Source organism: Passer domesticus, chromosome 6, assembly GCF_036417665.1.
Source record: "Passer domesticus isolate bPasDom1 chromosome 6, bPasDom1.hap1, whole genome shotgun sequence".
Taxonomy (NCBI): Eukaryota; Metazoa; Chordata; class Aves; order Passeriformes; family Passeridae; genus Passer; species Passer domesticus.
The window spans coordinates 44460927-44482829 of NC_087479.1; the positions used below are offsets into that span (position 1 = coordinate 44460927).

The 21903-nt window shown below is 44.8% G+C and overlaps 1 protein-coding gene across 9 annotated transcripts; it reads right to left on the minus strand.

The window, feature by feature from the left end:
- Positions 1-380: 380 nt before the first annotated feature.
- Positions 381-20456, minus strand: C6H11orf24 (chromosome 6 C11orf24 homolog). Of its 9 annotated transcripts, none has more exons than XM_064425076.1 (7): positions 20320-20456; positions 19416-19538; positions 15963-16059; positions 4620-4683; positions 4445-4528; positions 3318-3434; positions 381-2185 (listed from the first exon to the last, which is right to left on the minus strand). In XM_064425076.1, the coding sequence occupies exons 2-7, from the start codon at positions 19442-19444 to the stop codon at positions 1035-1037; spliced, it is 1542 nt and encodes a 513-aa protein (XP_064281146.1). In that variant the 5' UTR covers positions 19445-19538; positions 20320-20456; the 3' UTR covers positions 381-1034. The 9 variants fall into 9 exon arrangements, with proteins under 9 accessions (XP_064281146.1, XP_064281145.1, XP_064281149.1 ...); XM_064425075.1 differs by lacking the exon at positions 20320-20456 and adding an exon at positions 20116-20199; XM_064425079.1 differs by lacking the exon at positions 20320-20456 and adding an exon at positions 20111-20150.
- Between the last annotated feature and the right edge of the window lie 1447 nt (positions 20457-21903).

Consider the following 21903-nt stretch of genomic DNA (forward strand, 5'->3'; position numbering starts at 1 on the left):
GGCATTTACATGTCATCCAAATAAGATGTACTAATCACTGAAGAATACTTGCCCAAAAATCAAGTGTTTTCTACTCATTCTCTCAGCTACAGATCTTAGTAGCTGAGAGAATGAGTAGATCTTAGCTCAATGCTCTAAGTATGAAAGATAATAAGCAGTAAGTGGGTCTGCACACCTGGGAGACTGACAGCATAATGGCTTTAAATTATAGAAGCAGTACTGGGGAAGATGATCAGTATCTTCTGTGACATGTCCATGCTTTCAGCAAGGTCTTCAAAGCCCCCACACTTGGAATACTGAAGTGGAGCTAATTTACTTAAGCCCCAAAAGGCCATTTGCTTGCTTCTGGACTGGCAGGGACAGCAATGAAACGAGAAACACAAGATCTGCCCTCCCAGGGCTCCATTTATTAACTGAATATAAAAATAAGATCATTTAAGTGCAGAGGCACAGTAATCCACTCCGTGGTGAAAAGATACCTTGGGTTAGCAGTAAACAGAGTTTACAATACCTTGTAAACAGACCTCTTCATAAGCAAGAAGCACACTGAAATATGACAGACACTGGATTAGAAGTCCTCTGTTGCAAAAGTACTCCACACTTCTCATCTGGCTATTTGGGAGCACTTCATAAAAGATGACAGCATCCTTTGCTCTGTTTTCAGAGGAGCACACGTGAAACAAATGAAACACAACCTGCACTGTAAACAGCTGAAAAGCACTACAGCATTTTCAGAGGATGGCAACTTACACTTTGTTAGATTTGTTTTGCAATGAATTATAATGGCCAAAGCTACTGTGCATTATGAAAATGTTAAAAATTATTACTTTTTTATGGTTTTACAGCAACCTGTTGCACAGTTGAATAAAAAATTATTATTTTTTTCTTAATACAGTACATGGCATTTCTCCTCAATTGCACTAGAAATTTGGAAGCACTTTCAGTTTGTGTTATAGGCAGACAGAAAGGAAAAACAAGTCATGCAGACTTTGAATCTCCTTTCCATCTCTTGCCTACTATTTATCCCCACCTCTTCACATCTCTGAGTCCGCATACATTCCATTGATCAGGTAATCCACTTGTGTGTAATCTTTCTTCTTGTAGCTCTCATAGGCCTGCATGAGGAAAAGAACTAAAACAGTTAAGAAAAAGAACGTACCAACTAAAAGCACTGCAAGTAGTGAACTTTTATCCACTAAGTACTGAGTCAGGGGCTCGGCAGCAATGAGAAGATAGTCGTTGTCTGTGTCCTGAGTTTCTGTGAGGCCTGGAGCTGTTGTTTTGGCTGCATCTGTTGGAGCCATGGTTGTTGAAAAGACATCAGATGTTGACTTTACTCCGTGTTCAGTCGTAGTTGCTACTGTAGAGGTTGTAGTTAAAACCATGGCACCTGTTGTAGAGCCCAGAGGAGAAGCTGATTCATTCAGGGATGCTATGGCTGTATTTGCCTCTGGCTTTAGACCTGGTGACGTGCCAGCATGCACTGGATTCACAGAGTGAGAACTCTCTGTTGGGATGGGTGCCGTGGCACGCGTGGAAGCGCTGGAAGATGTTCCTGCATCCCGTGGGATGGGGGTGGTCAGTGCTGTGGTCAGCATCTTCAGGTCAGCTCCAGCAGTGGAGAGGCTGTCAGGGTGAGGAGCACTGCTGCTGGTGGCACCCAGCCCAGGCTGCTGTGCTTGGGTACCTGCTTCAGAAGGAAGAGTGCGGGGAGCAGGAGTGGGGGACAATACTGGAACAGAGCTACTACTTCCTAATTTTTGGCTGGTCATCACCATCTGGGTGACACTACTGGAAATGGGAGCAGAGATGTTATCATGAGGAGGAGAAAAGGGAGAGGATGATATGGCTGTAGTAGAGATATTAGAACCTCCAGGGGTATTTGAGGCTTTGGCAGTTGCTTCATAAGTGGTAGAGAAAGTTGCATTTGTAATGCTTGTTGTCATGGCAGGGGCAGTGGTGGTAGCATTGCTTGTAGCATTGCTTGTAACATTGCTTGCACTTGGGACGTCTCTCTTCTCAACCCCAGGCAAATGCCTCAAACGAATATTGTGAGTCTGAGCAATTAAAGAAAACGTGTTTTCCACACTGTGTTGGTCAATCTGTGCATTCAGCATCCTCTCCCTCTTCTGGGGATGGCTCTGGTGGGGAAACAGGCCTGGTTCCTGTTTGCTGCTGACAGTTTCTTCCAAAAGACAAAACAAATTACTTTTGTGAGTATAAAAAACTCTCAAGCTCCAACATGCAAAACAGAGCACATATTCTGCAGTACACACAGTACAAGTGGAATAAATCAGTCCTGAATTCAGCAAGAACATGAAAACTCAAGACCCCCCAGCCTTTATTGCACATAATCCCTTTGAGGTTTTTGGTTTGTTTTTTTCTGCCACAGACCTCTCGTATTTGCCCAGCCAGGGAGTTAATTTCACAAAAGGGGAGTAATGAAGTAGAGAGCTACAATGCAGAAGCACAGTATCAACTGGAGCAGACTTACAAATGTCAGTTTGTGAGAAGAGTATTCATGCTTTCAAAGTTACACATCATCGACAAAGCCTTTCTGCCTAGATTTGTAATTTTCACTTGTCAAAACTGAACAGAAATTTCTACTTACACCTTCATACATCAGGATAATTTCCTTCACAACCAAGTAAGCTAGATTTATAGTGACATAAATCCCATCTGCTTATCACAAGTCCAGTTGTTACATTGCAGAGAAACCTTTGCCAACCGAAAAGAACTACGCAACTTTTTTTTAAACTTGGGTACAGTGAACTCTTGAAACAAACTTTAGAAGGTTGACTTCCCACCTATAAATAAGCTCCATTTTGTTATTGTGTCACTTTATTAAAACTGAATACCCTGGCACTGGAAAGTCACCATGAGCAATTGCTGCTCTGATTAAAGAAGCAGTCTGTTGACTCTGGAACAAAATCCTGGCAATCTGAGAGAAAAACAATGCCAGGACATTTTCCTTTCTCTGAAAAAAAGATATAAATACGTCTGTTATGCCTTTATTTTCACTAGGACAGCGTGTGGCGTGCAAATGGCTTGAATGAAGGATGTCTTCAACATGGAGACAAACTGTTACTCAGTAAGTTACAAAAGCTATTCAAGACACATCCTGCACTCGTGCAAGTGCCAGAGTCCCTAGGACAAAGTGAAACAGTTACTCCAGTAAATTGTACCTACAGAATCACCCTGCAGGCATTTCACAACCCATCTTCCAAGGCTGAAAGCCTGTCAAGGGTTAAATGCAGGCATTTAAAGCAAAAGAATCAGGATCCTGGATTTCCCAGAAGGCTGAAACACAGCTTTACCTGCAAGTAGGTCTTTGATGTCTTCTTCTCCAGCATTCTGGCACACACTCAGCTGGTGACACTGCAGGAGGAGGCAGTAATTCTGGTAGGGCACAGACCAATTACAGCGATGGCTCTCTGAAAACAGCAGAGAAAATGGATTGCTGCACACAGGATACCAAAGACATTGCTTTGGTACTCTAAGTAAACAATTGAAAAAAAAGGACAAAAAACCCACCAAACCAAAAAAAGCCCCAAACCACACAATATCTAGAAGGTCTGGCCTTAAAGGATCCTGACTCAGCCTTAGTGAAAATAACCAAAGAAAGCCAATGAAACCAACATGGTCAGTATAGCCTACCCACCTGTCTGTCTCTGGTACCAGCATCTCCTGAACAGCAATTCACTCACCCAGACACGGACAAACAAAGGGCACTACAGTTAGGACCCATGTGAATTCATCTAGATGTCTTAATGAGGAAAATGACCATTAAAGGCCATCAAAACTAGCATCTTTATTAGGCTCCTATCCACGTGAGTGTCAGATATTCATCCACCTAAGCCCAGGCCTCATCTTCACCACAGCAGCACCAGCTTTTTGTAGGAGCTACAAGCTTTCTCATCTGGCTAGACAGGATTGGGATCTTCATAAAGACAACTAGAAGACGCATCTTCACAAAGAATTAAACTTCTAGAAATCTCAGAGAAGGCTTTTACCTCAACAGATTCAACCCTATGCTTGGTTGCAGGACAAAGTTGTTTCTTCTAAGGCAGAAAACACACACAAGTACCAGGGAGCAAAGATTACTCATTCTAGTGCAGCTGTCTACAACAGCACTGCTCACTTGCAAACATCTGGCAGCAGGGAGTAATTTCTTCAGTTCAAGTGACCCAACACTTTGCACGCCATCGGTGCACACCAACAGCACATGCTGTTTCCTATGGAAGCTCCAAGGGCCCTGGGAAGCAGTTGTCCTGGATTCAATTTAACCAAAGCTGTCAGAAGTTATTCAGCACCACACATAGCAGCTGTAACTGTAAATGGTTGTAAATGACTGAAATTAAAAAAAGAAAGTCAAAGGAGCAGCAGAGAGCTTTAAGGAGCAGAAAATGCAGCTGGAATTCCATCCAAGGGACAAGAAACTCACCTGAAGCACCTGGGCTCTGACAAGCCTGCCTGCATTGCTCTTCACTTGTAAGCCTGTTTATCTGCACTACATGGACTCCTCTCCCTTTGAGGACAGAAAACCGGTGTTCACATATACAGAGGGAAATCAGCAGGAAGAACACAACAGCAGTCCACATCTTCAGGGCTGGCCTTACAGAGAAGCTTCTCTTCCCTGAAGAAATTCTCTCTTATATCAACTTCAGATCCACTGCAATTTACCTATTAAAAAAAACAAGAACCATTTATACCCCTATGAGCAGGAATGGAAAATAAAAATGTACAAAAGGCAAGCAAGTATCATTAGACATCACAAACAAGCAAGGGCTCAGAGGCAGGAGGAGTAAAGACCTTTCCCAGCTTCCCAAAGAGGCTCTTTCTTTGGAAAAGGTAATTTGCTTTCCTTCCTTCACATCCCAATGGAGAACAGCTTAAGTCAAAAGCTACGTGTACAAAGTCCATCTCAAAGCCCAGAACCATGTGGAAGCACAGATATGATATCTTTGGACTCATTCTGGGACCTTTAATGTTGTGCCCAGGCTCAGCAGAAGGGTTTTCACCAGTTTGAACACACTGATAGTAAGGGGAACTACAGCCCTGGTCCTGCCTTTACACCAAGTCAGTCAAAACCAAGTAACCAAGGTTGACGTCTGCTTTGGTTTTACTGCTCATTACAAAAAGCTCAGAGAAATTTTTATTGAAAAATCACCAAAAACCACTACTTCCAGTCTTCCAAGACATCACACAGCCACAGCTGTTACTGAAGAATATTCACACCCACAGTAAGCCTTCATTTCCCCACATAAAACAACAGATAATGTATTTCCTTCATTATTAATGCACACATGTGACTTTGACCCAGTGGAGGGGCTTTTGTCACTGAAGACACTGAAACAGCTCCCACTGACATCAGAGCAGATTAGTAGCTCCTATATGGATTTACCCTCTTGGTTCTGAGGTTTTTGGAGCCTTGTATGAACTTCCAAACACTTCAGTCTGAACTAGACCTATTGTAAGCCTCTTCCCTAAGTAATTTTTAAGGGCAATCCTCTTCCTCATCACTTAAGCAAGCTTTAGTCGCCATCCTGAAGTTATGAAGAGAAATGTGACAGCTTTCAGAGAGGGCTGAGATTCAGCTTTGTGTGACATCTCTGAGATGGATGCGATGACTGCAAAGGCAGTTCACAACACAGGATGAGCAGCATGTGTGAATGGTATAAATACCACAGTGAAGAACACCCAACAGCCCTCAGTAATGTGCGTAAGACACTAATTTAGCCATCCAGGCTAGAAGCCTCAGTTTCAACCATGAGAACTCCAATTTCAACCATGCTTGTGAATTTAAGAATCTAAGAGCTATTTCTCCTCCAAAAAAGCTCCAAATAATGTTTGTTAGCTGTGATTCAGATTGCAATATTTTGATGCTTTGTATCATTAAACTTTTGCTTCCAATTTTTCCTCTGCTATATCCTAAAGCCTCAAACAGGGCAACAGAGTTTTGGCTTCAAAACCACCCTATCTAAAAAGGGATTAAATATAAACAGCTACCTCAAGCTTCTCAGAGGACATACAATACACAGATCCACCCTGGACTGTCAAAGAGTGAAAAAGGGGGACAAAACTTGTTACTAAAATGCAGTGCCTCAAATTCGCTTTTCCTAGTCAACTTTCAAGTTCCCTGAGGAACTCAGGAGTCTCCTTCCTGCCTTCAACCCTATTTGGGTTGTTCAGCCAAGCCAATTTCCAATAATTCTCCCACTGCCCCAAACTGCAGGGCACTTTTAGAAGTTTGTCTCAGCCTTTACCACACTCTTACTGTCACTCCTCGCATATGTTGTAGATTAACCATTGAAAGCTAAAGTTGATAAGACTGGGAGCAAGGGGGAAGAGCAAGGGAAAACATTAAATATTCTGCCCACAAGAGATTTTCCTAGACCAGACAGCAAGGACTTCCTTTAAACCCCAAATCCTTCAACTCAAAGCAAGTGAATTGGGTTCCCTCAAAGACACTACAGGTACTTCACCTCAGAGCACTGTCTGGCAACCTGCACTCCCACCACACGGTGCCAAAGTAAGTGCACTTTTTGAAAAGTTCACAGGTCATAGGAAGGGACTCAGAAAGCAATACTTAACTCACAAACATAAAAGAAAAAAACTCCATCATTAATGTATTTCACATTTTAAAGAATGCAGCTTATATCCCTTTTCAAGGTCCAGGGTTTATAAGAAGCATAATTTTACAACTTAAGAAGTAACCCTGAGAATGAGTTACCCATGTAATAATGTATGCATACACTGTTTCAAATAAACTAGTAAGGATTAACAGCAATGAATACAAACACTAAACATTTATTATAGGAGGTTTTTCATACCTTAAGTAATAATTTTGAAATTCTAAAACCACCTTCTAAGAACAAACATCTTGCATTGCATTTTGAAACTGCAGCTATAACAAGATTATAGCTATAAATAAATACTATCATTATTATCATTAAAATCTCAGTTCTAGGACAAATAAAATATTAATCTCAACCAACTCAAGAACTACATATATTTGCAAGATCAAATGATCACACCAGTAGCTAGAAGCTGTTGCATTAACATGCATCCCCTATGCAAAGAGATGTTTTGTATCCCCAACCACATCAATTCACTAGAAGTCCTTCCCATCACAGCTGACTTGGGTTCCATTTAACTGCAACAACTGCAGAGCAAAACAAAACCCCAGAAAAGGACTCTCACCCCTTCCAAAGTACCTGGCAGCCTTTCTGGATTAGATCAGCATTGGTTTAGGGGGACATGCCAAGCTCATGCACAAGAGATTTGTCCCCCCCTTTGCCTCTCACTAAACATGGTCTCCTCAGGGACCAACTGGCAATACCTCCCCTAAGGCACTCAATATAAGATTACAAGTTTAAAACACTTTTCAACATCCTTTAGCCAATTGTAAAAAACCCTCTGCACACTGCAGAGCAAGGGTGTGAAGCAGACAAACACAATGCACAGACTGGGAGTGTATCAGACAAGGAAACAGCTCCTTTCCAAGACCAGTGAGAGGATAACCAGTTGCAGCCATACCTTAATGCACTACAGATGAGGCTTGAGATGCTGAATTAAAAATCAGAAATTCCAGCTAAAGGTGTGGGGTTTTTTGGCCTCTTCCACCTTAGCCAATTCCATTCATCCAGAACAGGAGTTACAGCTACTTGCAGATCACCCTTCCCAACTTAACAACTGTCCTCTGCTATCACAAGCAATAAGCTGTACTGCTGACTCCCTGTCACACTTCCAGCCACTCCCACATGCCTCCATCTGCACTCAGAGACCCTTCTGAGCACCCACCCCCTGCACCTACATCCCCAAACAACACTCACTAAACCTTCTTGTCCAAACCAAGTTGAGCTGTCTGGACAGCACAGTGCAAGAGATGAATGCCCCTCAGAAGTAATTTTGAGAAACTGGGGCAAAATTCACTTCTCAAGCACTACCTTTTCTGCCTATAGAACATCCCCAAGGAAATTCAAAGCCAAACCAAAGCAAAACCAAACCACAAAAGACATCAACAAATAAAATCTGGGAAAAGACTACACTCTGAAAAATACAAAGTTCACTTTTGTTATCTGTGGCTGTAACTCAGCAGGGAATAAGCATGCTGGCAAACCAGAATAACTTTGAGTCAACAACTGAATGACTGATGACTTTGCAATGCACATACATACCCAGAGGGCACTGCCTGCTGGGTTTCAGAAGTGTTCCTCACTTCTTGCTGATCTCACAGTGCTTAAGCCAAGGAATTTACACAAATTTAAAAAAAATCATTATTTCAAAGAACACTGATTGGGATGATGTTGCAAGAGCAGAGAGAAGCCCTTGGAATATAAATCCCTTGCCTCCATGTCCCACCCCCAGCAGCCTCAGCTGTTCCTGGTTAAGCAGCTGCAAGGTACATGCAGTGACTGCATCAGGGTGAAGAGAGATACAGAACTAGACAAAAAAAAACCCACAAACACAAAAAGAGGGAATGTGGGTGTTAGAGATCACAGGTACAAAGTGTGCAAAGCAAATAATTTAGGGCAACACATGCTCCTTTGAGCTATCACTGAAGAGCCAGTGCTGCTCAAAATTCATACTCACAAATGTGCATAGACTAGGTATGAAATACGTTTGGAGTTGCAAAGAAATATTCTATCTTCAGTATAACAACAAAGCAAGGAAAACGGGTGGAATACCTTTTGCAGACAACAATGTTACTCTCCCACCAAACTGAGAAGGCATAAGGCCTGTTTCCCACTTGCATTTGCTGCTGGACACTTGACATGTCAGCTGTCTGAAAAAGTGCAACATTTCTCTCTTTAGAAAAACAGAATTAAACCAGATTTTGCTAAGGCAAGACAAGCACATCTCATTTTGTAAATCAAGGCAAGAATACAGGAGACAGGGAATCTGCACTGCAATCCTCAGATGCATTTTACTTCCCAAGCTTCTCTCCAAGACTGAAGATGCACACATAGATAGGTTTGGAGACAGAAGGGACAACACCAAGACACATGAGGCTGACCCAGTGTCAGCTGAGTATGACCAGGTGAAGTTATATGATTCTTGAACAGCAGCTTTAGAGCCACCACGTTCCTTTGGCTGCCCATCAAAGTTATTGACAAGCTGCAATGCTGCCCCTGCCAGCTTTACCCCTCTCCATCTCTCTGCTCCTTGGCTGCCCACTTGGTTCCCCTCTCAGGGTTCCAGCCCTATACAGTTGAGGACAATCCACACTGCCACTATTCATGGCCATCACGCTTTGCTACCGAAGAAATAAATGTTAAAGTCTAAAACTCCCAAACCAGCACCACCCATCCATCATCCTTTCTCACTCATATTAGTGCCATGTGCTGCAGTTCTGATGCTGAGAAGTACTACTCAGCAAAACATTTTTCCTGTGAAAAATGATCAGACAGCTATTTGATTTATGAAAATGTGCCTTGTTTTGAAATATCTGAAACAATCTCGTTTTAATATACAGAAAAGCAAGCTGCCAAATGCTAACTGCATAAAGCTGTGGCTGAACAATAAATCTGTCAACAAAAATACCTTTAAGCAATAAAAATGTGTACTATGGCTCAGCTGCAACCTTCCCTAGTCTGGTCTGCACCCCGAGCAGATAGAAGTTTTCAGACGTGTTGCTGTCTCATGGGAACTGGAGATCATATGCAGGGCATTTCACACCATGTGTTTCAAATTAACCAGCTTTCAACAAGACCCTCAAAGGAACCATCCCAGTGGGCTCCCACATGAACTCCGCAGCCCTTGAACTAACACAGAGCAAAGTTCACCAAGAAGGGTGAAAGGCCAGCTGCTGATGTTGGTTCCTCCAAGTGCCTGCAGAAGCAGGTACTCTGCAGTGCAGGTGCTTCATGCTCGCTGAGGGGTGGAACCAGCACATTCCACATGCACAGAGATAAACTGAGCCTGAGGTGCTACTGAATCCAAAACTGATAAGTGTGGAGCTAACAGAGACTCAGCAAGCAGTGACTTCAGCCTGAAGGTACAAATAACCAAGTGTTACTGCTGGAGCTAGTGCCAGTGTGCAGAAGTCTGGTCACCCACCCACCTCCTGCCCCGCAGAATTTTACCACAGTCAGCAAATTCCTGGCAATCCAGATCAAGTCAAGTTTCACTGAAATGTTATCTTCCACTCCAGATATTTCTGAGAAATCACTAAGCTCCTCTATAGGCTCATGTAGCTGAAATATTAATTTTAGGCCCATGGAAACACAGGACATACCTCCATCCAGAACACAAGCTTCTGCATCTTTGCTCAGGAATTTAAGTCTGTGCATGGCTTTCAGTAGGGTTATACACAGAGCAAAAATGTCACCTTACATTACAAAAGCATCAGGCAAAACTGTGGGAGCTCAGAAACTCAGGAATCCTAAGTTCAGAGAGCCTGGAAAAAGCTAAAACATGACCTCCGTGCTATGACTGAAAGGGAACGTCTGCTCAGCCCTAAAATAATTGGAAGAAAGGAGAAATAGCCAAACATATTCCCCTCTCCAAGGAAGTCAGATATTTGTGCATATCCTGAAATATGGGAAATAAACCCAAATTAAAAAAAAATCTGAACATATGTGGTTCCACCTCCAGATACCCTCTTAAGCAAACAACCTGAAGGCTCCTAGATTATAGGAGATTTCCCTTATTTAAGCAAACAACTCAGGTTAAAAAACAAAGGTATTTTCATATGTAAGTTCTCCCAGGTGAGATGCAGCAAAAGACACTCCAACTTATCTCAATGCAATATGACACTGGGGAGGTTTTCACCATTCATATGTTAGGACAAAGAAGAGATTCTTCTTAAAGTCTCCAAGCCAGGAATACACTTACAGCAATACCAAATAAAGTTTGTTGGCACATGCATCCCTGCTTTGTGATTCTGACAGCTTGAAAGGTGTGGAAATCACAGGGCAGGGTGGGTGGGAAAGCTTAGCCAAATCTATTTTTTTTGCAAACAAAGAAAGAATCAAATGGAGTAGCAGCTCTCCTCATCCTTGCTGGTCTTCCCTGTGGCAGGTTCTTAGCCAGCAAGTCTTCATGTCACGCTCCAATCTGAATTTAAACCTATCTGTTATCAGAACCTAGAGGAAAAACATCCTTCCCTCTCCTGACCCTCATGAGCTGCCAAGGCAGCATCTGCAGAAGTGCTTCAGCCCAGCTCTTGGGTCTCATCTTCTACAAACCAGCAGGGCAGCAGCTGTGCTCTCCTACCTTGTTCTAGGTTCCCTCTTTTTCATTTCAGAGTAACTCTTTATTACTGTTTTGAGTCTTGATACTCAAAAACACATTATTCAATCAAAGTAAGATAAGCTTGGTTGGAGCCTCTCAAAGCTCTTCCAGTACCCCAGAGCCCCTCACTCATGGAAGATGGACTGCACCGGCAGCAGCAGGCTCCTCCAAACCTTTCTGAGCTCGATATAAAGCTGTCTGCTTTATCTGTCTATCTGTCTGTCTGCTGCTGATGTGACTAACAAGAATGCCAAAGCTATGCTGGGGATCGCCTGAATGTCATGGGCATCTACAGAAAGTCAGAAGAGCAGCTCAAACAGCAGTTTAACTTCTACCATTCACAAATGTTTAAAGTGTTCTGTATTTGACTGAACAGATGGGGTTACAAATACAGATATTTTCAGAAGCCATCTCAGATGCCTCTGTGCCAATATCAGTCTTCAATTTTTGCTCAGCAATACAGCAACAAACATAGTAAAAAACCTCAAAGTTGAAATCTTTCTCTCAAATTTTAACACCTGAACTTGTAACAAAACCAAGAGGTTATTCTTTCTCCTCCAGAAGCTGTGACCTAGAAGCAGCAGGAAGACTGAACCTATTAGAAACTTCTGGCTACCGATTTTATGCCAAAGATGCCCCAGTCCTGTAATAAGGGGAACAGCAAACTAGAAAAGCCAAACTACCAACAAGATAGACCCTGGTTCAAAGATGAGCTCACCATACACTAAGTATCTCAGCCAAGAGTTTCCTCAGGAGAGGTTGTCCAAGTACAAAAGTAAGGCAAAGGAGAAGCAGGTGAAAACCACACTCCAAGCAGTAACTCTCACTGCTTGCTTCTGACTGGTGCTTTGAAGACTTCAGCTCCAGTGTGCTCCAGTACAAACCTGTCCAATATCATCAGACCAGCAGAACACCATTGCAGGTCAGGAATCAACAGGTGGAACAGACTGTGACTGAATGAAATGAGATACAAAACAAAAGACGTGCCAAGAATTAAAGAATTCACACTTGAATTAACATGCACTTCTACCTATCAAACAACACCTTTTGTTTCAAATTGTTTGCTGCTAGAGACTGTGCAAGACTGGAATGAGAAATGGCTATAAATGCAAAAAAGTGAGAACCCAGGCAGCCAGCACTGAGGTACAACACTTCTTCAGCCTCATCCTTTAAACAAAGTTTAGGACCCTCAGAACTAGAGCCCAGAGTAACAAGTCCAACCTGAAGGCTGAAGAATCCCACCAGCTGGTTGTAGGGACCTCAAACCCACAAACCTGCCCCTGCCCTCTCAGCTGCTCTTGCTCCTGTTCATTTGTAATGAAGCAGAGGGATTAAAGCCCAGCACTAGATTGCCTCAGAACACAAGGTGAAGTGGTACCAATGCTGCTTTCCTCAAAAGCTGCAGTTTGCAGTGAACCAAGAACTGCCCTATAAGCAGCAGAGTCATCCCTACAGAATGTCAGGAATCTCAGAGTAACACAATGCATGTTTGGCACCACAACTATCAACTGCTGAGAAGTGTGCTTCTTAAAATCATCCAGAAATCTGAAAGTTTTCAGAAGAGATCAGAGAAAACTCCAGACAGCAATGGGTCAGAGGACCAGAGTCTTCTCTTCAGGTTCCTTCTTTATTTTGGGCAGTTTAGAACCAGCATCTTGGGATGTAATGGAGAAGGGCACTTTCACTTCAATTGCCTGGAATTATATCTTGAGGTAAATCTGCCCAAGCTGACAGCTGAGCATAAAAACTGCACTGCAGTGAGGATCATGTGTTGAGGACTCTGGGGTTAGTGTTGGGTTTATATGCCTTTCTTTTCTGACAGCTATCTGAAGAGGATCTTGCTTAACAAACCCTCTAGCACCTACAGGCCAAGACAGAGAACTCTCCTATGCAGATGCATATTAACATCTACAAAATCAAACAATCTCTAACCATTTAAACTGCATGCCTACCATTTCAGTCTTGTTTTCTAGAGCACTTCCCTCCAGCAGTAACATTCCTGGAGATGAGAGAAAAACACTGAAATAAATTTGTTCACATATTTTATTTACAAATTCTCTCCTTCACCCAGACATCTTTTATGCAGATGAATCTCTGTATGAAATCCTGTGTTACAGCCCTATGTTCACTGGATGGCAATCACTGCAGCTTGCTAAGAAGCAACTGTAAATGTGAATACCTGAGTCAGCTGTTCATCACATTTTTGGAGCATGTATTTTAATTCCAGAAGGGACCTCTGCAGGTGTTATCTTACTGATTTACTGCAAACAAATTTCTCCCAAGACATGCAATAACTTAAGAACTCGTTCAGTAGAAGGGTTTGTTTTCAGTTAGCTCCCAGGGGACAGGTTGCCTACTCCACAGTTTGCATTACATCTGTTTCCACTTTCAGAGGGGTCAAAGACCAAGTGCAGAACATACCACCCAGAAAGAAATGCTTACTAATATTGCCAAAACCTGCACAAAAAAAAAGGGAACCAAAATCCCCCAACTCACCAGCATTTTCTGTGTATATTTTATTTTTAAACGCTTTCATTCAGATATTCCTTAAGAGGATTTGTTATCAGCACTGGAAACCCACCTTTGTTACAGCTTCTATACATTACAAGATTTTCAAAGCCTACAAATCCTGCCTCCCTTTGCAATGGACAGAAAAGCAACAAACAGGAATCTGTGAATACATGGGATTCAGTCAAAAGCTATTTCCTAAACAGCAAACAAACACAAGTTCCTGCTTTTGCTTACCAAGTCAGCTGGTAACAAAAGCCATCTGCATTAGAGCTCAGACCAGGCCACGTGTTTCTCAAACTCATGCAGTGTCCCTGAAGAATGTTATCAGCTGTTTCCACATTAGCAAATCTGTCTTAGGCAGTAATTCTTCAAAACACACAAAGCCCATGTTTAACTTTATATGTGAGAATAAGTCCAGGAGAACCTGTGGAAGCTGGGATCTGCACAGAATTTAGTTATATAGCCACCAGCAGGCTCATGACATTGCATTCCTTTGCTGGCTTCACCACCCAAAATGTGCCCACTGGAGTCAGGGATATCCCAGACACTGTCAGTGATGCATTTTAGCCACAGCACGTGCCTCCTCCAGCCCCCCCAGAGATGGTCATCACAGCCTCAACACATGGATCCTGCCACTTCCATAATGCAAATATAAACTGCTGACATTCCCTTAAAAATCATCATCATAGATGAAGATATCATTTATGTCTCAGCAACGCATGCTTACAGCCCAGAAAGCCTGGGCTGCATCAGGAGCAGCGGGGCCAGTAGGTCAAGGAAGGAATTCTGCCTCTCTGCTGTGCTCTGGTGAGACCTCACCTGGAGTACTGTGTCTAGCACCTCTCCTATGAAGACACAGTGAGAGCTGGGGTTGTTCACCCTGGAGAAGAAAAGATTCTGGGGAGACCTCACTGTGGTCTTTCAGTACTTAAAGGGGGCATATAAAAAAGAGGGAGATGAACATTCTACAGGAGGAGACAGTGACAGGACAAGGAAAGATCTAGATTAGATGCTAGGCATAAGTTCTTCACTGTGAGGGTGGTAAGGCACTGGCACAGGCTGCTCAGAGAAGATGTGGATACCCCTTCCCTGAAAGCGTTCAAGGCCAGGCTGGAAGGAGCCCTGAGCAACCTGATCATCTCTGCCCATGACAGGGGGGTTTGGAACTAGATGATATTTAAGGTCCCTTCCAAGCCTAACCCTTTTATGAGGGGAATAAATGCTCTTTGCTTGCCCATAGAGAATTTCAAGGTATCACGGGGCATTTCTCACCTGTCAGAATTCCCCACCTTTAACCCCATCACTAATCTGATCCCTGTTTATCTTACAGAAAAAAATCCAGAACGCTTTCTTCCCCCATCACATTCTCCTTTTTTAATTAGATACAGGAGCTTCAATCTAGATGCTACTGTCAGCAAGACAACACACTGATGATGTAAAGCTTCATCAAAAGGACTGATGGTTTAGAGGAGTTTTGCTGACACAAAAACACCAGCCCAACCTTTGCAATATGGGTTAGTCCACAGCACAACAGGGCATCAGTTCAAAAGAGCAGAGCACAGGCAAGGTAAATCAACCCTCCCTTATCTCATAGGGTGGGAAAAAAGGTGTGAAAAGACTGAGTCATTTGTGTATAGCTACAGGAGGAACTGATCAGAGCTGGAAGTGAAAATGTAAATCAAGTCTCTTGAAATCCAGCTTAATACACAGGTACAAGACAGTCAGCATTCCCTATGAAAGCACACATGTAGTGTCATTAGGAGCATCTCAGGAACATCCAGAAATACCTGCTGGGGGATTTGTCTTTTCAGATAGAGAGAGGGAAGAGGAGTGTTCCTATAACAAATTACAAACAAATCAAATTCCTATATCTATATTGATATTCAGGGCATGATGTACACTGAGAAATGTGGAAGAGGCAGCACAAATGCATGAAGCAGCCTCCTCTCCAGTTAATGGTTGTTTAATCTTAGACAGACCCCAAATACTACCCTTCAACCAATTTTCATTCAGACCACTTCTACCTTTATTTCCTGTACTTCAGTTTATTCCTGGCTGGTGAACAGAAATTTTGCCCTCACCTATCTGCACATGCTCAGTTCCTGCTGACTCCTACAGCGTTTCTTTCTACTAACTGGGTTGTTTTACAGCCGTTTCAAATCTATCCAGAGAGAACAAGAGCAAAAATAATCATTTTGAGTGTAGAAACTTACCATGCAAACACTTGTAACTGTTTTCTTGCTGTCAGGAATTATTGCGCCTTTAGGGAAAGCAAAAGCCAATAAAAGCCTGGATACAGTAGGACTACAGCTGAAAGCATAGGGAAAAAAAAGTGTAAAATGTTATTATATGCAACCAGAGAGACATTTCTGTGAGCCTGTCAAAGCATTTTCATAAAGAGGTGGAAGAGTGGAAAAGTTTATCCTGGTTTCTATATAGAAAAGCCAAACAAAAAAGATAGAGCAGAAGACTCAGCAAAAGAACATGCTTAATCCTATTAAAATTAATGAGATTTCATCCTGGTCTCCACACACTAGTTGTAGTAGGAGTTTAACTTAAGTGGATTTAAAAACAGATTTAGTTAAAGTGCTGCAAAGTCTCCTCAAGCCAAACAAATATAAATCCAACACAAACACACACGTAAAATTCAACACAAATTTTATCAGCCACTCTCCTTCACCCCTTCTTTAAAAAAAAAATCTGAAACTGGGACACATGAGAAATATATACTGACATGTTTTGCTGGACTATTGCATAAGTAGTTCTCTGGGCTTGGCACCAAGTCAGAGTCAGGTGGAGCCAGGGAAGGCAGTCCCAATGTCCTCCTGGACAGTCACTGTTAGCAGAAGCAGTGAAGGAGACTTGCTGAATGTCTCAAATAAGTTAATAAAAAGGCTCTTGTACACAGACCACCTCTCCTCCCCTCTCTGTTGTTAGGGAACAACAGAGATAGCTGTGGGGGCTTGGGCACCCCATGGCCACATCTGCAGAATACAATTTAGCTGTCCTTTAGGGGACAAAACTCAGCTAAGTCTCCTCAAGCAAAGGAGCCAGGAGCTGTGGTGATGCACAGAGATAATCCAGGCACATCCCTGCAACCCACACTGCCAGCACAGGCCAAACTTCCTGCTCAAATGGGGAACCAGCTGGTTCCTCAAGCAGCTGCAAGATGTACAAATGGACTGTGGGTCCTGCCACCCTGGGGGACAGTGCAGCTGGCTGCAAATAAACAACTATCCATATCCTTGGCTCTCTACCATCTGTTCCTTTCCTCACAGCACATCGTCCTGCAAGAAAGCAACAACCAAACAAGCACCCAGCATGCTTTCCAAATGGTTGCTGAGTTCTGTGCAATGGGAGGAAAGGACATGATGAAGAATCCAGACCCACACACTGTCATTCCAGACCTGACATTCTGCAAAGGGTGTTTAAAGACCAGCCCTCCCACCAGGGCAATGCCACCACTGGAGACAGGGTTTCAGTCCCATCCACTCTGGCAGCACTAGGCAGCAGCACGCCTACCTCTCAGCACTAAAACCCAGAATCTGAGCCTTGAGGAGGCTGTGCCCAGAACAGCAAAGAAAAATAAAGCCAGCAAAGGAAATGAAACAGTCTCAGATGTTTTGGCACCTATGGTGATGGACATTCCAAACTGCCCTGAGGAAACTTCATTCCGGTGAAATCACAAGAACAGCAAAGCAGAGCCCCTCAGCTAAATGCAAGGTATTCACCTACAGAACCAGAGCAATGCACAAGCCAGACAGCAAAACAGCAAGCAGCCAAGTGCTACTTTACACACCAGCAAGACAATCATGTAGTTCCACTGAGCATTAGAGCCCACTTCTGCAGTTCTTGCTACTTACTTTCATTGGATAAGTTGTTCACAGGACCATGCAGAAATGTCCGTGCAGACATTCCTTCAAGAATGAAGTCTCCACACCATGGAGGAGATAAGCTGTCCTTTCCTGAATAAATTGCTGCTCCACAAGCACTCTGAGCACCTCACCTGCATGGGGACTCTCTTGGATTGCCAGCATTCTAAAACTGGAATAGCTGTGAACCTGAAATGCACAACCAGGTGCTGCCTGCACTAATTTTCAGCACTGTCACTGTCCCTGCAGTGCCAGAAGCATCCTTAGACTCCAGCTGCCAATTCACAGCTCCTTCACTAACTCCCCCAGTCTAAGCTGTAGGAAGGAAACCAAGCAATGACTAGAGGAATGAACACATCAAATGCTTGCCTCCACCAAGCAACAGAGGCTCAATAGCATTTTATTTCCCAGGACTTCTTGGCTCCACTATCAACCAAGTCAACAGCCCCCTGGGAGCCCCTCCCACACCCAGACAGGCTGGTGTCACTGACATGTGGGGTATGACAAAGGATTACACCTGCAGAACAGGCTGGAAGCTGGGAAGGGAACCAACCTTGCTGAGCCAGAGCACACAGTGTCAGATGGCATCCAGCAACAGCACAGCAGCAGGGACACTGCCCTCCCAGCCCTTCTAAGGGCAGGAGGAAGAAAAAGTCATAAAGATCAACTGGTCTGGCTGCTGGTTCAGCACAACCCGTGGAGTTTCACCCTACAATTACTGTCTTGGACAGGGTGGGAAGGGTATCTCGTGTACCTCACAAATGAACTTTGAACCAGCTGTGTGCACAGGTACAGACATCTCCTTCAGAAAAGCATGCCATCCCAACTGAAACAAGGACAAATGGCCAGCTGGTGTGGGTTGTCATTGCCCTGCAATGCACAGCAGCTGAGCAACTGCCTGCAGGTCCTGGTGAACTGACTGCTTTTTCCTCCAGCTTTCCAATGCACAAACATCTCCATTCCTTCATGTCCCCGAAACGTTCTCACTTTAAATTTTAACCAGTAACATACAAGTGAAAAGTGTGCTAGTACATTTCCTGCAATCCAGGGTATGCATCCAGACATTTCAAATACATCACCAGGTCTTCAACACTGAAGTTTTTCATCTCCAAGGCTTGAAATTTTGCTTGCAAATTACTCACGTAGCCTTCAAAAAGCCTGTGCCAGGAGACTTCCCTTAGAAGGCAGAGGCTTCAGGTTGTGTGGATGTGCCAATAAGAATTTCAATAATAGCTAACCAGATGCAAAGTCTGTTTCCTGGCAGATGGGTTTATAAATCCGGCAGGGAATTTGCAATTAAAAACAAAAAATAAATATGTCCTCACCAACATGTTAAGAGACATGTAGCCTGGAATTTCTTCCAAAAAAGTACTAAAACAATACATGTGTGTATACATGCATTATATACACATAAAAGCCAGAATCAAGCAGCAAACTCGCCCAACACATGCATAAATCTGCTACAAACATGAAAGCTAATAAAAATTGATGGTTTCCTTCTAAACTGTCCATTGTCACATAATGGACTACATTAACATACATAGTAGTGGTTGATTATGATAGATAGACTAGATTAATACAAAAATACATGCACTTTTGAGACAGAAACATTGCATTAACCTGCATCCTAGTTTTCAAAGCTACTGCTCAGTCATAAACCCTCTGAGGACTAAAGGGCACCAAATGTTCACTATCAGCAAGTTTACATTGCTCATCAAAACTACGTGGCAATCGGTCTTAAGGTGGGGAGGATTTCTTGGGTTTGTCCCTCCCGTAAGCAGTCAGATAACTCACTTTATCAGGAAGGAGCAGTGGTGTTGCATGACCAACTCTGGCAGGGATTCAGTCAGCTAACATGCAGGACACCAAGGCACATTACTTGACACGATCCTGCGACAGGAGCTTTCTTTGCCAATCCTAGAAAACAAAGTTTGGGAGACAGAGAGGAAGTTAAAGGATTTGCCAAACCCACCAGAAGATCCACTGCAAGAGGATATCCCCACAGAATGCCATATTTGAGAGCTTGGTCAAAGAACAGTGTTTATTCTTCCTCCTGTTTCTTGGACTCCAGCTGACACCTTGCTAACATTACATAGGGTACAGTTAAATCCTCTGAAAACCTTCACTCCAGCTAGGATAAACTGAAAAAGACTTCAGTGCAATACCACAGGATGCCACTTACCAGCCTAACCTCACTTGCACACGCTCAACATTCTTTATTCGGACACACGATATATTCACATATCAGTGATGCCGTGCCTGAGGGTGGCTACTCCGACAGACACCGGATCTTTGAGGTGGCCCATAGGGCCTAAAAATGCCACAGTCCGGCGGCGACTTTCTTGCTGAGTCAATCACCTCTCCCCGCAATGAGACCCAGCTGCCCCGCTCCCGCCTCCCCACCAACAAAACCCCTACAAGGGTCCACCAACAAAACCCCGACAAGCGTCGCAGACCGCAGCGCTCCTGCTGCGGGGGCCGGGCTGCACCTCACCGCAGCACCGACTCGCAACTCGTGCCACAGCCGCACTCGCACTCATGTGGCAGTTCACGGGAACGGCTCCGGGCCGCCGCTCGCCCCTCGCGGGCCGCGCTCCCCGCGCCCGCCGAGACCCCGGCACGGCCGCTCGCCCCGCACCGCGTCCCGCCCGCCGCGCTCCCTCAGGCCCAGCACGAGTCACGCCCGCCCGCAACTCACGACGTGGCGGGGTCCGGCGGAGGAGGCGGCCGCGGGGCGGGAGGGGCGCTCGGCCGGCGCTGGCGCGGCCCCGCGGGCAGGGAAGAGCCCGGGCAGGGAAAGCAGGAACGCCGGAGCCCCGCGGCCCCGCCACATGCCACGGCCCGGCCCCGCCCCGCCCGCGCCCATTGGCCCGGCTCCCCGAGCCCGCCCCCGCGCGGGGCCCGCCCCTCGGCGGCGGCCCCGGAAAGGCCCCGGGAAGCGCCCGGGAAGGGCCCGGGGCAGGGCGGGCGCTGCCCGCGGAAGTGACGGGGCACCGCGGGGCCGGGACCGGCCTTGCTGGCTGTGAGCTGCCCGCGGCTTAGCGCTGAGGGGTGTCCTTGCGGTTCTGTCCAGGGCACGGCGGCGAGCAGCTGTGCTCACGGCGGGCTGTTCTCCTGCTCCTCCTGCCTTTTCCTGCCGTGCGCTCCGGCTGCGGGTGCTGGCACAGCAGCGGGAGCGGCCTTGGCTCCCGTCGGTGCCGCCCGTCTCCGACGCCGGGCTGGACGCGGCTCTGGGCAGTGGCGGGAGGTGTTCCTGCCGCGGCAGCGGGGCTGGAGCTGGGTCAGCTTGAAAGCCCCTTCCAGGCCAGACCGTTCTGTGGTTCATTTTCACTACCCAGCAGGAAAAGAAAAAAAAAAAGTGTAGAAACACATTCCACCACAGTCCAGACATACCTGTTCTCATGTAACCCCCACACTGTGCAAGTCTTTCTTTATGGATGCCCCAGTCCACTGCCCTCAGCATTGCTTAAACAGAGATTGCTGCTGAAATAAATATTAAATCACAGACCAGAAGTCAGCTCTGTGACAATTGTTTTGTTGTTTGAGTGTTGCTGTCTATGGCAAAAGTTTGCACATCAGCAGCCCCCAGCTGCTTGGGGCAAACCCTGCCAGCAGCAGAGCTTTGAATCTTTTATAGACCCTGTACAGCTCATGTACATACAGACACATACATGATACAAATATCTGAGCTGCACTCTGAAGTGTGGAGCTGGCTCCACGAGATGACATCAGGTGCAGGACTTCAAGAAACCATGGGTGCCCATTTCTGACCAAGCTGAATTCAGCTCCTTTGGGTTATTTCCAGATTGCCCAGAGAGGCATTAGACACTGGAAGAAATTCTTTACTGTGGGGGTGGTGAGTGACTGGATCAGTTCTCCCAGAGAAGCTGTGGATGCCCCATCCCTGTCAGTGTTCAAGGCCAGGCTGGATGGAGCCCTGAGCAAGCTGGTCCAGTGGAAGGTGTCCCTGTCCATGGCATGGGGGTGGGAACTGGGTGATCTTTAAAATTTCTTCCAACTGAAACCATTCTGTGATGCTATGAAAAAAGATGCATTTTTAAAAAAAGTGCAGAAACCAGCCTTGTGCACACCCAGACACAGTCCAGACTCTGAGGTGCTTTACATAGTAACTGATCCATTAAACAGGTGAGGAAGGAATCCTTGTACCTTCAAGTCATGTATGGATTTGTCTGCTACTGCTAATCTGGCCGTAGATGAAGGTGATGCCAAAATCATTCACACATACCAATGTAATTTTAGAAGACAAAAATTTGCTTTTCAA